General features: G+C 37.7%; 1 protein-coding gene across 21 annotated transcripts in view; it reads left to right on the top strand.

The window, feature by feature from the left end:
* itpr1b (inositol 1,4,5-trisphosphate receptor, type 1b) overlaps positions 1–15,482 on the top strand; it is a 163,794-nt gene that overhangs the window by 91,393 nt on the left and 56,919 nt on the right. For 8 of the 21 annotated variants that reach the window (XM_055183309.2, XM_055183316.2, XM_055183306.2 and 5 more), the window contains 4 exons: positions 5,887–5,922; positions 8,597–8,644; positions 10,540–10,669; positions 13,261–13,448. In XM_055183309.2, the coding sequence (XP_055039284.2) occupies positions 5,887–5,922; positions 8,597–8,644; positions 10,540–10,669; positions 13,261–13,448 (402 nt within the window). The remainder of the gene's footprint in view (positions 1–5,886; positions 5,923–8,596; positions 8,645–10,539; positions 10,670–13,260; positions 13,449–15,482) is intronic. The other 13 variants (XM_055183318.2, XM_055183311.2, XM_055183304.2 and 10 more) reach the window with 3 other exon arrangements.

Raw genomic sequence — 15,482 nt, 5'->3', positions numbered from 1 at the left:
CTCTCTCTCTCTCTCTCTCTCTCTCTCTCTCTCTCTCTCTCTCTTTTTCTCTTGTGCAAGTCTGATGCCTTATACCTTGGTACAGTAAAATCTGCAGAATTGTACAGATGGACATAAACATGGGAAAATGTATTAAACAGCACTGCGTGCTACAGTTTTGATGTTGGCTGCATGCATATTCAGATGAACATTCATTAAATGTTTAATGAATGAACACACATGCTTACAGATTATCTTCTGTGTCTCTACAGTGGTGGATTTCGGTTCTGTAAACTGTAATCCGTAACTTTTTCATAAAAAAAAACATCAGTTGTTTACTTAATGGGTGATTATGTTTTGCAGGTACATTTGAAGAGTTTGGTTCCAAAACGCAATATCTTATCTATTTTAACCAATAAAAAACTAGTAAAAATGTGTTTTCTATACCAAGAAAGTGACAAGATAAAAACCACCATTTTCTGTTACAAACTTTCACAAAGCATCTTTAGGTTATTATAACAATAAAAAATTCAAATCCGTCATTTGATTTTCAAATATTTATTATAAAAACTGATAATTTTTTTCCAAAATGTTCTAAATCTATTGAATCAGTATATAAATGTGCATTCATCGTTGCCATGTTATATTCATTTAGTTGACTAGTGGTATACACTGATAAAAATAAATGAACATTAAAGGAATAGTCTATTCATTTTCAATATTAAAATATGTTATTACCTTAACTAAGAATTGTTGATACATCCCTCTATCATTTGTGTGTGTGCACGTAAGCGCTGGGGCGCGCTGCGGCGCTTCGATAGCATTTGGCTTGGCCCCGTTCGTTCAATTGTGCCATTTGGAGATGGAGTTGGAAGTGACCAAGCACATCAACGTTTTTCCTATTTAAGACGAGTAGTTATACGAGCAAGTTTGGTGGTACAAAATAAATGTAGCGCTTTTCTAAGCGGATTTAAAAGAGGAACTATATTTTATGGCGTAATAGCACTTTTGGGAGTGCTTCGACTCGCCTGAAAAGTCCGCTCCCCTTCTCACTCTCATAATGGGAGAGGGAGGGTGTTACTGCGCCGAGTCGAAGTGCTCCCAAAAGTGCTATTACGCCATAAAATATAGTTCCTCTTTAAATCCGCTTAGAAAAGCGCTACGTTTTATTTTGTACCACCAAACTTGCTCGTATAACTACTCGTCTTAAATAGGAAAAACGTTGATGTGTTTGGTCACTTCTAACTTTATCTCTAAATGGTACCATTGAATGAATGGGGCTAAGCTAAATGCTATCGAAGCGTCGCAGCGCGCTCCAGTGCTTACGTGCACTCACACAGATGATAGAGGGATGTATCAACAATTCTTAGTTAAGGTAATAACATATTTTAATATTGAAAATGAGTAGACTATTCCTTTAATGGCCTTAATCAAAACACTTACTTTGTCATATTAAGAACACTGTCATTGCTGCTGTCATCCTTGGGACGTCGTCACTGAACTTTTTTGACTGCGTTCAGCTGTAAAATATTTTGTTCCTGCTCGGTTTCGTTGACTTAAATAAGATCCCCTGGGGTCAATGTGTTAGCATGACAGAAGCTTGATGCTGTCGTGTGAGAACAAGCAACAGCTGGCATTTTTCCTTCACCCGAGTGCCTCTTACGTAAATTATTCAGTTTTGATGGCTTACGTTTCTTCCCCGCCACAGAAAACTACCACAGGTTTAGCAATGCCATCAAAATTATTATTTTGTTTGTTTGTTGATCACAAAGTACAAAGTAGATGAGGAAAACTAGGATTCTTTGTGTATTCAAAGCGTTGCCATTGTTGTTTACAATGCGTGGAATGGTGCGCTGTGATTGGTTAAACGGATTTATTGCATTCTGCACAACAGGAGGACTGGCGTTTGTCGCAGTTTGGAAAAAAAGGCAAAAAGATGACAAAATAACACGCCGGATATTGGATTTTGCGTAAAATGAAGAATTAACTTTTTAATACTGTCCAGATACAATACTGATTTTGGCGGTAACTATTTTTTTTAATGCCGTTTATTGCATTTTGGAACCAAACTCTTCATTTCCAAAGTCGTAATTTTTAAAAAAAATTATTATTTTATATTTATATAAAATTATAATTTAAAATACCTTTAAAAAATACCTTTAAAACATACTGTCAACACTACTTTGTAACATGGTAACATAATTGACACTGACCAATTCAGACACCACACTATGATCCATGACAATGAGTAGCAAATTAAAAAAATTAAAATACAATCATTTAGGGGAAAAAATGAAAAAATTATGACACCAAATGTACCTGCAATACCCATATACATAAAAAAATCTGTGTTCAAAACTATCTTCTTGCCCTTACTCCGATTCGCAAAGGTAAACGTTTAATAATGATTCATAATTTGCTTGGTCGAGTCAGGTTTTGCAGGAAATATAACTTTCTGAACCGATTGTGTGATTAGTCTCAACCGTAAATGAAGAAGAAGAGAAACCGAAGAAAATTACTTGACAAATAACTATAATTTTGCAATTTTTCAAACAGAGGTGGCGATAGAGAGGCAAAAGTTACAGATTGTGTCTTTAAATGTGCTTATAAATAGAATTGAATCTTTTTGATATCAAGGCACCTTATTGTACACAACATTATTTAAAGCACTTAGAATTTCTACCTATAAAAATATTCTAGAGCTTGGCATTACAAAAAAGATGTACACCAAAACATAGTTGTTTTGGCTTATTTTAAAGGACAAGTTCTGTATTTTACACTTAAAGCCCTGTTTTCAGATTGTTTGTGGTGGAGTTGAACGGTTTTCACTGAAATTTGGACGTGTGATGCTGGCCCGAGAATTTTTGGGTGTTTGTTGTATCACCTCCCACCTCCACAATAGGTGCACAGGAGCAATCCTTCCTAGAATGGATTGGACTTTCGTTTGCAAGGATGTGAAACTCACCGAGTGGTCGGGGTTGTTCACTGGTGTGCTCACACGGAAATCGCTGCAAAAGCTGCTTTCCAACAGGTTTTATCGTAGTTTTTGTCCAACTCCATTGACTTGTATTAGATGTGCTGTGAGGTACGGTATTACTCCACGCTGGGAACGTTGGTTGTATTCTTGCAGTTGGCAAAGGCGGATTATCGCCACCAACTGTGCTAGAGGGTCTATTATTCAAGCTCTCAACGGAAGAATATACGGGTGTGAGGCGTTTGGAAAAATAGGTCCACAAGTTTACAACGAATGGTAAAATACCTGTTGGAAAGCATCTTTTGCAGCTATTTTTGTGTGAGCATATTAGTGAACACCCCTGACCACTCGGTGAGTTTCACGTCTTTGTAAATGAAAATTTAATGCATTTTAGGAGGATTGTTCCAGTGCACCTATGCAGCCATTGTAGAGGTGGGGGGTAATACAATAAACACCCGAAAATTCTCGGGTCAGCATCATATGTCCAAATTTCATCATAAACAATCTGAAAACAGGCTTTAAGTGTAAAATACCAAACTTGTCCTTTAAATACTTTTAAGTCATCTTGTGGCCCTTTTGAAAGTTTGTTGAGGTCCCCAACTGGGCCATTGTCCCCTGTTTGAGAAACACTGTACAAAAGCCAGTAATAAACATTTAATCTATACAGTATGTATGTTCTTGCCTAATGTTGGCTATAACAAACCTCAAACTTTACATGTTAGTTGATTTATATATGTCTGTTCCTTTAAATGTAATGCATTGTACGGGTGTGTTTTGTTTTTCGCGCACCCAGTTGTGAACATGACTAACTTAATAACTACTGTAACTAACTTTAGCTTCACCATAAAAGTAGTTTATACTAGTGCCCATGCTGAAATGCTAAAAAGGCAATGAATATTTGTGCTGCATTGTAAATTCTTTCTTTGTGTCTCTCTCTCTCTCTCTCTCTCTCTCTCTCTCTCTCTCTCTCTCTCTCTCTCCCCTCCCCATGTGAAAGTTACCACTGCCTTTAGATTCAGTCAGTTCCTGTTGGTTTTGTTAGTTTAGATCTCCTGTCCTCATGTGTCCTGAGACTAAGCGTGTGTTAGCAGCAATAACGCCGGCCCCTCCTCTGCATGTCCTCAATCGCCCATCAGGGGGAGATGTGGCTGCGTCCGTCTCCATGTCCCAGTTTCTTTGCCTGCGTGCAGCATGATTCCTGGACTCCCGCCAGCTCTCAACCCGAGGTTACATAAGACCTGCCCTTTTTTTCCAGTTTTTTTTTCCTGGAATTCAGGCTCTTTACTGATGTGTGACCTTCTGCAGTAATTGCCAATAAAAGTGAGACGCGGCTGTTTACCAAGAGACGCTGGCGGTGGCACAGACACACACGCCGGGTGAAGGGGGGCACTAGGGGTGGGTGGGCGTGCGACATTTAAAGTCCTTGTCCTAAACTCCTCTCTTTAAGAAAAATTCTGTTTCCCCCTCATTTTCTGAGAAATGCATAAATGAGGTCACCGTGCCAGATGCCTTTTAATCAAGCCCTTGGATCTTTAGGCCATAGGTCCTAAATGGACGCACATGCAGGGTCATATCATTGTAACCTGTCATGTTGTAAAGGTAAACAGAAGTGTGCACGCTTTTGTATTACTGTCTATGATTACGAACTTTATTTGCATGCACTGCAAGGATTGTAGCTGTGACATGATTGAATTTGTCACCTAACAGACTTGTGCCATTCAAACTTGTGATTTGTACCGGGGAAAAAAACAGCAAAAAAAGAGCCAAGACGAAGGATCGAAAAAGCTGTTAGCTTTTCAAAAGAGTTAATCAAATTCACCAGATGGATAGATGCGCTGTATCGATCGCTGCGGGGAACTTCACAAGAAAGTGTTTTTATAGCATGTGATGAAAGTGCATTTATGGTGGCTAGAGAGGGACATTTTAAATTCACACCTTATCGGTGCAACAGCATTATTTTCCAGCTGAAAAATTATAGTTGCAGTAAGGGAGATTCCTATCTGGTTGCAGTATTACTCACACAAACATGTCGTGCGTCACGGTTGTTGCTAATTTAGAACCCCCCCCCCCCCTTCCCTTTGTATCTGCTACTCTTGAATGGTTCCAGACGATATGCTCAAAATGTCCTCTTTTTCTTCAGTTTTGCATTCATTCAGTGCAAACATATTTTTGTAAGACCCAGTTTGTGTTTGTTATACGAGCGATTGTTTGTTTTTCATGTTTTTTTCCGATGCCGCAGTCTTTGTCAAACTCATCCCATTTGTTGTGTCTGACGTGTAGAACAACAAACTTTCTGCATGTTGCTCTTGACGCCTGCTTTTCCCGTTTCGAATGCTCCTGCATGACCTGAATGATCTTGATTCAACACGCCTTTTTATGTCCTCACCTACTAATGCACAATTAAAAGAGTATTTTGAGGTTTTACCACTAATTGTGGACATACAATACTTGTTCAGAGAAACACACTCAGATTCCCACACGGAGCGTCATGGCAAGACCAAACACGTTGCGCATACCTATTTGAAAATTTGCAACATTAAACTAATCTCCTTACACGCCCAACTCTGTATTGGAAACATTTAACTGAGTAATGTTTAGTGCCAAGTCACAGCTTGCATGCTTTGCAAACCGGGATGTTTATTGCCTTTCTAGTCAGTTAAAAATACGTTCACATAGTTTTATTGAGATTATGATTTTACAAAAGCTTCTCACGTAGGCCAGTCAGCTATTCCAATGCATGATTAAACAAACCCTCGCTGTGGTCATTATAGTTAAATGGGCACCTTTGGAAATTGCAGTCATAGTTTGGGTCATATTTACATGCTTATCTCTTCATACGTGGTCTAAATGTTTGGTTTTCGAGGGTGTTAACAAGTGCTATTAATTCCAGAAGCTAATCTGCATTAACTAACACGACTTTTTATTTCCATTAGCTCGCACCCCCACCAGAGCCAGAGGTCCCGGCAGAGGTGTGTCCAACACATATTTTCCCACCTTGTGCGTCTGATGCGCCGCGGTGCGGAAATATGGGTTGCTAAAGACAGTACTTGGTCGTTTTGTACCGTGTCTATGCCTCGTCCCGTTGCATTAGCCACTTTTTCTCTTTTCGTCTGAGTCATCCCTACCCATGCAAATGGGTAAACCAAGCCCCATGCACAAATACATTGATGCTCGCACGCAGATTTTTCCTTCTGTCCAATTCGGAAGCATGTCAGTAGATTGACCTTTTGTTTCTCCATTTTGCTCATTAAGTTTTTTGGCCATGAGCGCATGCATCCGTATATGTATACTCAGAGGAAGAGGGAAGAGTTCAAGTGTTTTTCCATGACTGATGGGGGCATGAGCTGCAGTGTGTTAGTAGTACACAGGCTCCATTATGTAATTATTTTTTTCACTCTCCTTTCTGGTTTTGGCGCCCTTTGTGGTGCCTTTTGTAATAAACATTGGTTTCATTCCTGCTAATGCTACAGTTGAAGGGATGGTTCACATTGGAGTGAGGGTTCTGTCGTCGTTTGCTCATCCTCGTGTTGTTCTGGACCTGTATGGATTTCTTTATATAGCAGATATTTTGGGGGATGATGGTGAACACGCAGCAGATGGTGACCATTGACTTCCATAGTAGGAACAAAAATATTTTTTGGAAGTATTGTGATAAATGAGGAAGAAAATATTTTGATATATGATGGTAAGCACACAGTTGACGGTACCCATTGAATTCCATCATATTTTTTTGTTCCTACTATGGAAGTCGATGGTCACTGTCTGCGGTGTTTTCCATCATTTCACAAAATATCTGCTTTTGTGTTCATCAGAAAAAAGAAATTCATGCAGGTTTGGAGCAACGTGGGGATGGGTGGATAATGACAGAATTTTCATTTTAAGGTGAACTATCTCTTTAAAGCAACGCTACAGTCAAACAGATGGTCTATTGAATGGGTTAGCAGAGGTTAATGCATATTTATTCTGACAAATGATCATTTTTTTTTGATTTATAATTGAATTGTTTTAAGAGAATAGAGGTAACACTTTACAATAAGGTTGTATTTGTTAACATTAGTTAATGCATTAGCTAACAATATATCTATACAGCATTTAGTCATCTTAATTCATGTTCATTTCAACATTTACTAATATGTTTTTTTAAATCAAAAGTTGGAACTTAAAGGAATACTCCACTTTCATAAAAATAAAATCCCGATAATTTGCTCACCCCCATGTCATCAGGGTTGTGTGTGTCTTTGTTTGTTTAGTCGAGAAGAAATTAAGTTTTTTTATGAACACATTCCAGGATTTTTCTCAATTTAAGGGCGGGGTGCATGATTTTTGAAAAACACTTTGGAAAAGGGAGACAAGCCGAGTACCAAAACACACTTGTAGCCAATCAGCAATAAGGGGCGTGTCTACTAACTGACATCGTTGCCTGGGTTGCGTATATGTGGGGCGGGTCTATCAAAAGAAGGTCTAGATTCTATTGAGGTAGATGCGTGTATGTTTAGGTGATTTCAAATATTAACATTGGCTTTCAGAGATCATGCACCCCGCCTTTAATAGACTTTATTGGACCCCAACAGTTTACAGTTTCAATTTAGTTAAATTGAGAAAAATCCTGTAATGTTTTTTCTAAAAAAAAAGAAACGTATTTCTTCTCAACATTTTGAATGACATGGGGTTGAGTAAATTGTTGGGATTTTTTATGAAAGTGGAGTAATCCCTTAACACCCCCATTTTTCAATGTTTTACTATGTTCTTCCCTCAAATGAATACATTTGACCTCGGTGTATGGGCGCAGTAACATCATCACTCCTGTAGTTTGCGCGAGAGGGGGAGTGATGATGTTACTGCGCGCCAAGATCAAAGTGCTGCAAACTACGTGCTCCTCCACCAAACAATATAGTTCTCATTTTTATCCCCTTAAAAAAAACCCACGTTTTATTTTGTGCCACCATACTTACTCATGTAACGAATAACAGTCTTTAAATAGGGAAAACATGGAAGTGTTTGGTGGCTTCTAAATTCATCCCTGTTTGGATCCTAAGGAATTAATGGGGCTAGGCTAAATGCTAACACATTCACCACGTGCTGTACAAAGATTAAGTGTACGCATTGAAAAAAAGATATGTATGTAGGCATTTGTCTAAGTTGAGGTAAGAGCAAGGTAGAATGTTGAAAAACGGTGGTGTTATCCTTTAATGCACAATGAACATGAACACTATGTTAGCCAATGCATTTATTAATGTTAACAAATGCAACCTTTTCGGAAAGGGTTACCAACAGTAAAAAGAAAAAAACATAAAAAAAAAAGAAATGAAGGAACAAAAATAGGGTGAATTTTTTATGTTTCTTCAAAAGGTCAGCACATTTAAAATAAAACAACAGCAAAGCATTTCAAATGTATTATTTATGTTTCTTTTATATCATCCTTTTACAGTTTATTGTCACAATTAAACCAATGCTTCCTTTTGCAACCCCCCCCCCCCAACATACACACATGCCTCTCCTTTAACTGCATGATGTAATCAGCCCCACATTTCTTGTGCATGTCCAAATCGTAACTAATGTTCACATCCTTGACCCCTTTCTTTTATGCCTCTCATTTTTCTTTCCTCCCTTTCTGTTTGTGCTTTTCTAACTCACGTCACTCAGGAGCTCGATCCAAACCAGCCCCAGAAGCTACTGGAGGATCAGCGAAGGGTATGTGAAGATACGGGTCACGTGATGAACACCCAGAGATAGTGCCACCCGTCAGAGCGCTCGCCTGTCACACCCCTGCTGCATGCCTTCTCATGAGTTATAGTATCATTGAAAACTAGGAATTTATGGTCTTTAGATCTAACAATGGTGATTGATCCGTGTTTGAGTTTATTGTTACATGTTTGTCGTGTTCACCGACCTGGTTTAAGGGGGGTTTTGGGCGAATGGGATTGGTTATGTGTATAAGCACTGAATTTGGATTAGTCTTTATTGATTTGTTGTCTTGTGTCTGAGGCATTGGGTGTCATGAGGATGTGTGTAAGGGAAAGGATCTGTGTTTTATCAGATATCTGACCTCTTTCCGACAGAACAGGAGGAGGGATCGGTCCTAAATGACCTGTTGAGTTGCATCCAACAAGAGAAAGTTATATAACTAATTTGATTACCTTACCTAAAGCCTGTATATACCAGATATGCCCTAAATTATGCCTTTAATTCAGTACTACATACTCACATTTATATAATACTATAGTTATTTTGTGTTTAACACATTACGGTCTTTAAAGGTGTATAAATAGGAAAGTATTAGAATTTGAGGTAATTATTCAGAAAAAAATGCAAAATGGGCATATTGTAATGCTTTAATAAGATTTTATATTGCATTATACACATACAGGCTTAAAGTAAATTAAAATCTGGTGACACTTTACAATAAGGTCATATTTGTCGACATAAACTAGCAATGAAAGATAGATTAATTTTAATTCATGTTAGTTTCAGCATTTACTAAAACATATTTTTCAATCAAAAGTTAAAGGAGTATTCCATTTTCTTGAAAGAAAAATCCAGAAAATACACACCCCACCCAGTCATCCAAAATCTTGATGTCTTTCTTTGTTCGGTCCAGGGGAAATTGTGTTTTTTGGGGAGAACATTGCAGAGTTTTTCTCATTTTGATGGACTTTAATAGAACCCAACATTTAATACTTAACTCAACACTTAACAGTTTTTTTCAACAGAGTTTCAAAGGACTATAAACGATCCCAAACGAGGCATAAGGGTCTTATCTAGCGAAACGATTGTCATTTTTGACAAGAAAAATAAAAATATATACTTTTAAACCACAACTTTTCGTCAAGGTCCGGTCCAGCGCGACCTAACGTAAATGCGTAGTGACGTAGGGAGGTCACATGTTACATATATAAAACGCACATTTGCGGACCATTTTAAACAATAAACTGCCACAAAGACATTCATTAGTATCAGTTGACATACAACAACGTAGGACATACAACAACGGGCCTCTTTCAAGACGCTTGTAAACACTGGGGCGGAGTTTCGCGTTCGTCCTCTGTGACCTCTTGACATCATGACGTATTGCAGTGACGTAGTGGGGTCAGCTGGCGCATCACGACCGGATCTACACGACGAGAAAAAAACTGTTAAGTGTTGAGTTAAGTATTACATGTTGGGTTCTATTAAAGTCCATTAAAATTAGAAAAATTCTGCAATGTTTTCTTCAAAAAACATAATTTCTTCTTGACTGAACAAAGAAAGACTTCAACATTAACAGTAAATTATCTGGATTTTTCTTTTGGGAAAATGGACTAATCCTTTAACATTAGTTAATGCACAATGAACTAACATAAGCAACTGTATTGGCATTAAAATAATAAAGATAATTAAATGCTGAAAAACTACTGCTCGTTGTTGGTTCATGTTAGCTAATGCATTAACATATAACCTTATTGTAAAGTGTTACCTAAATTATTTTAGTTTCACATTTACCAAATGTCCGAAAAAATTTTTTAGTCATTAATGAATGTTATGATGGCACATTGAGATGTTTGGTAATAATGTGTCCTCCCATGCCCCGCCTCATTCCCTGTTGTTAGGGTGAAGCTCTGAGGCAAGTCCTGGTGAACCGTTACTATGGCAACGTCAAGCAGGGAAGCAGGCGAGACAGTTTGACCAATTTCAGCAATGGGCCGCTCACCCCCGGTGGACAGACTAAGGTTCCTACAGGTTCGTCTATGTTTCTCACAAGAACGATTCACGCTACTAAAGCGATTTCATCCCTTGTCCACTTTCCTCTCAGTTACGTGTTACGTGTCTCCTATAGTCAGAGCCATCACTGTTGCCAGGCGACAGGAACGGGGCACCCACACTTCCTGTGTGAAAAGCCTCCAGACGCACCTGCTCGAGAGGGAAAGTCTAGAGAGTGTTAATGTCACATTGGCCATGTTTACATTAACTGTATTATGTTCCTGTAGCTCAGGGTTACGTGAGCAGTACCAAAGGTTGTGGGTTTGATTTCAAGGGAACACAAAATGTATAGCTTGAATGCACAATAAGTCGCTTTGGATTAATGTGTCTGCCAGATGCATAAATTAAAATTATGTAAACAACTTATTCAGAATATTCACAGTTCAGTTTTATATGAGAATGAGATGGCAAACCTGTGAAAGGTCAAAATATTGATAACAGTTTTAATACAGAAACAAATATTAAAAAGAAATTAACATAATAATAATTATTTATTGCGCTTTTGTGTGCCGGTGCCAAAAGTACAAATGAGTTGAGTAAATTAAAGGTGCAGTGTGTAATCTTTAGAAGGATCTCTTCACAGAAATGCAAAATAATATAGAAAACTATATTATCAGGGTTGTATAAAGACCTTTCGTAATGAACCGTTATGTGTTTATTACCTTAGAACGAGACCTTTTTATCTCCATACACCGAGGGTCCCCTTACATGGAAGTCGCCATTTTGTGCCGCCATTTTTCTACAGAAGTCCTTAAGGGACAAATTTTTTTACTAAGTTGTCTTCGACGATGACATGTTTTTCCGGTGACGGCTACCATAGCTTCTCTATGTGTTTCAAAAGCGAGGGGCGAGCAGTGGACTAAGCCATTGGTTGCAATTTGCAACCTCACCACTAGATGGCCCTAAAATGTACACACTGCACCTTTAATATGCAGAATTTCTTAAAGGAAAACGCCACTTTTTTCAATATTTTACTATGTTCTTACCTCAACTTAGACAAATTAATATATACCTATCTTTTTTCAATGCGTGCACTTAATCTTTGTACAGCGTGTCATGAATGTGTTAGCATTTAGCCTAGCCCCATTCATTCCTAAGGCTCCAAACAGGGATGAATTTAGAAGCAAACAAACACTTTCATGTTTTCCCTATTTAAAGACGGTTACATGAGTAGTTACACAAGTAAGTATGGTGGCACAAAATAAAACATTGCAATTTTTTAAGCAGATAAAACATGAGAACTATATTGTATGGCGAAAGAGTACTTAGTTTGCAGCACTTCGACCTCGGTGTGCAATAACTTCGTAATTAATTTTGTATGCGCTTAGAAAATCACCACGTTTTGTTTTGTGCCACCTCGTGTAACTACCTATGTAACAGTCTTTAAATAGGGAAAACATGTAAGTGTTTGGTGGCTTCTAAAATCGTCCCTGTTTGGATCCTAAGGAATGAATGGGGCTAGGCTAAATGCTAACACATTCACGATACGTTGTACAAAGATTAAGTGCACGCATTATAAAAAAGATAGGTATGTATTAATTCATCTAAGTTGAGGTAAGCACATAATAAAATATTGAAAATGGTGGTGTTTTCCTTTTAATATATACCGTATTTTTCGGTCTATAACCTGCGTTTTTTTCATAACTTGACTGGTGCTGCGTCTTATAGTCAGGTGCGCCTTGTACGTCAGTATGAATTAATTTTGACATTTATGAGGCAAGAGACAACATTACCATCTACAGCAGTGAGAGTCCGCCATATGCTGCTTTTGTATTGATGTAATTCAATGGATTCAGTAATTCAGTCGAATGACGAGTATGCGAACTTTGCGCTAGTTGGCTTGTTCGGTTAATTTAGCCTTTTTCAACCTTCCAGGTAAGTTCTGTATGCCAGTGGTTCTCAAACTTTTTCCGCGTGCGACCCCCCTTGTGTACAGTGCATTCCTTCGCGGCCCCCCAAAGAAATTTATGTCAAAAAACGTATCTAAAATATAACATTTTAATTAAACAAAACATATTAAGTTATACAAAGTAGTGCTGTTGGTTAGTAGCCTTATTTTTTTAGGTTTAATTATACAGAATTCATGATAAATGAATGTATTTTATAAAATGTCATAAAACTGGGGCCCCCAGTTTGAGAACCACTGCTGTATGCTATGGTTTATCGTTTAAATAACTGATAATATTACTTTAATGTACAGACATCTATTCAGCCTGCTGTTCTGTCTGCTATTGTTTAGTTGAATAACTCGCCTTTCCAGATTAAATGTCTGGATTTTGTGAATTTTTTTCTAAATAAATGCTATGTATAGTCCACTGTGACTTATATATGTTATTTCAACTTAATGACGCATTTTTGTGTATGTATATCTTTATTACATATACAGTATATACAGGCATATTCTAATAGCTGTAAAGCATGTAAACATTTTTAATCTTTTGCCTTACATGCATTCAAACTTGTTCACTGACATTGATGCACCCCTACCAATGGGTTTCATAATGAGATTCTTGTATACTTCTTAACAAAGTAATGATTAGTCTGCCATTTTGCCCTCTTTCTTCTCCCAGGAGTTGGTGGGGGATCAGGGGGCAGTCGAGGGGAGATGAGCCTGGCTGAGGTGCAGTGTCACCTGGATAGGGAGGGCGCATCTGACCTTGTTATCGACCTTATTATGAACGCCACAAGTGACCGAATCTTCCAGGAAAGCATCCTGCTGGCCATCGCTCTTTTGGAGGGAGGAAATCCCATCATACAGGTGATCAACGTTTTGTTATTCATGTAAATGCACTTGGGTGATTCTCACGAAACTATTGAAACACCACGGCACTAATTATTTTAGCTTTAAAATGTGTAATATAGTAACATTAAAAAGCATCAGAATTAACACAATACTGTGTTCTACCTTGCACAATGTGTGATTTCAACATAAGAATTTGTAATTGTAAATTTTATCTGATTTTCTGCTGAAATTCTCATTACCGCAATGTCTCCGGCTGTGTTTGAACATGCGTTATGTTGTAATTTAATCAAATTAACACAAAAATATTAAGAAAAAAATTAATGGATGTTTTGCTAGACTACTTTAGATGACAGAAAAAATATTTACTGAATATTCATGTATAATAATAATGAAGAAAAATTAGGAAAATGATGTGTCCATGCCTGATGTTCTCATCCTTCGCAACACTTTTTGAGAACAGTTTAAGCACACATACAGAATTTTAATAAAGTTTGATTTTGAGTGACCAAGCACATGGACCAGTTACTTCAAGATGGCTACCAGGTAAGATCATTTTTTTACAGTTAATTTGAAATATTGTCTTGGCAGAATGCTTACACGACATTTTGATTATCATTACCGCAACAAATGCTTATTAAATGTTAATTTAATTAATAGAAGCATAATACTTTGATTTTAAATGCATGTGCAGAATCTCCAAATTATGTTCTTTCAGATTTGTCATGTCATTTTGAAAATATGTCAGTGTTGATGTTTTCTGACTGTTGCGGTAATGAGATTTTTTAGGACTCATTTTTTAAATTATGTTACAAAAAGTGTTAAATGATAAGTAAAAGTTTTTAAATGAATGTTCCCATTTACTCCAGACTTTGTTTTTCAGTGTCTGGTGGGAAAAAAAGTAAATTTAAGCAATTTTTACATTTTCATGCTTTACATTTTTAAAAGCAAGTTTTCGTGAGAATCACCCATTTACTTTGGCTGATACATAGTCTGTTTTATGCACTGTGGGAAAGAAATGGTAAGCATTACAAAATTATTTACCAATAAACTTAATTATATCACAGGCCACTATCTGAATTGCATTTTTGTGATGCAAGTTTGAGTTGCATATCTTATCTGCGTTGGTAAGCTGCATCTTTTCCTGTGAGACAAAGGCTATCCTCAATTTTGCATTTGTGATAAAAGCACTCCAAAAGAACAGATTGCACTAATAGGTCAGATCACTGACGAGTAAATGAGTAAGTTAAACGTGAAAGCTTCATGCACGGTATTTTCTATACATTTATGTAGTCCCTACACAATATTTCTGCATGTGAAGTATGCATACTTTGTATTGAAGGTATAGTAAGAAAACAATGAAAGTGTGCTCGTCTGCTAGGGACAGTTGAGTTCAGAGCCGGGCCTCACGTCACTGCCCTCGCCCAGCCATGGTTCGCCGGCTTTGCGAGGGTTGTTATGGCAACCTTGCAAATCAGCAGCCGCGATGCGAGGCTGCATGTGGACTGGGAGGGTGATGCTGGAGTCATTGTACAGCGCTTAAATTTATCAGCCTGGCAGGCCTGGTGTTTGTGCTCACGCATGTGTTTTGTGTGGGTGCTTTAGTAAATAGGCCCGTTGCATAATCGGCTCTGTTATTTGCATAGTCTTTCCACTTGATGATACTTAGGCTTCCCAACAGGCACACGGATAGGCTCACATGACTGGATTACATAAGCCAAGCCCATAGTGAATAATGCAGAAAATACTCTTCTCTGCTCCTCCGTTGGGCTTAACTGGGTCACTATGGGCTTCTGTAATGTGGTGAGATGCACAGACAAAGAGATAAAGTGCTCGTAATTACATAAAATAGCCCATAATCAAAGAAAAACTGGATTTCTCTGCTTATCCAATTACTGCAGCATGTCAATTCCACAAAATCTGTCTAGTACATAAAGTTTGGGTCATTTTACAGTTCATAAAAGTTTTTAAGCAAACTCTGAACCATTAAGATTTTTGGTATTGTGACATAAGTTTAATTTAAACAAACTTTAAAACCATAAAAATGTGTCT

The sequence above is a fragment of the Misgurnus anguillicaudatus genome, chromosome 14 (genome assembly GCF_027580225.2).
Source record: "Misgurnus anguillicaudatus chromosome 14, ASM2758022v2, whole genome shotgun sequence".
Classification (NCBI taxonomy): Eukaryota; Metazoa; Chordata; class Actinopteri; order Cypriniformes; family Cobitidae; genus Misgurnus; species Misgurnus anguillicaudatus.
Note: the sequence above shows the minus strand (reverse complement) of the source record. Positions and strands in the feature narration are given on the sequence as shown.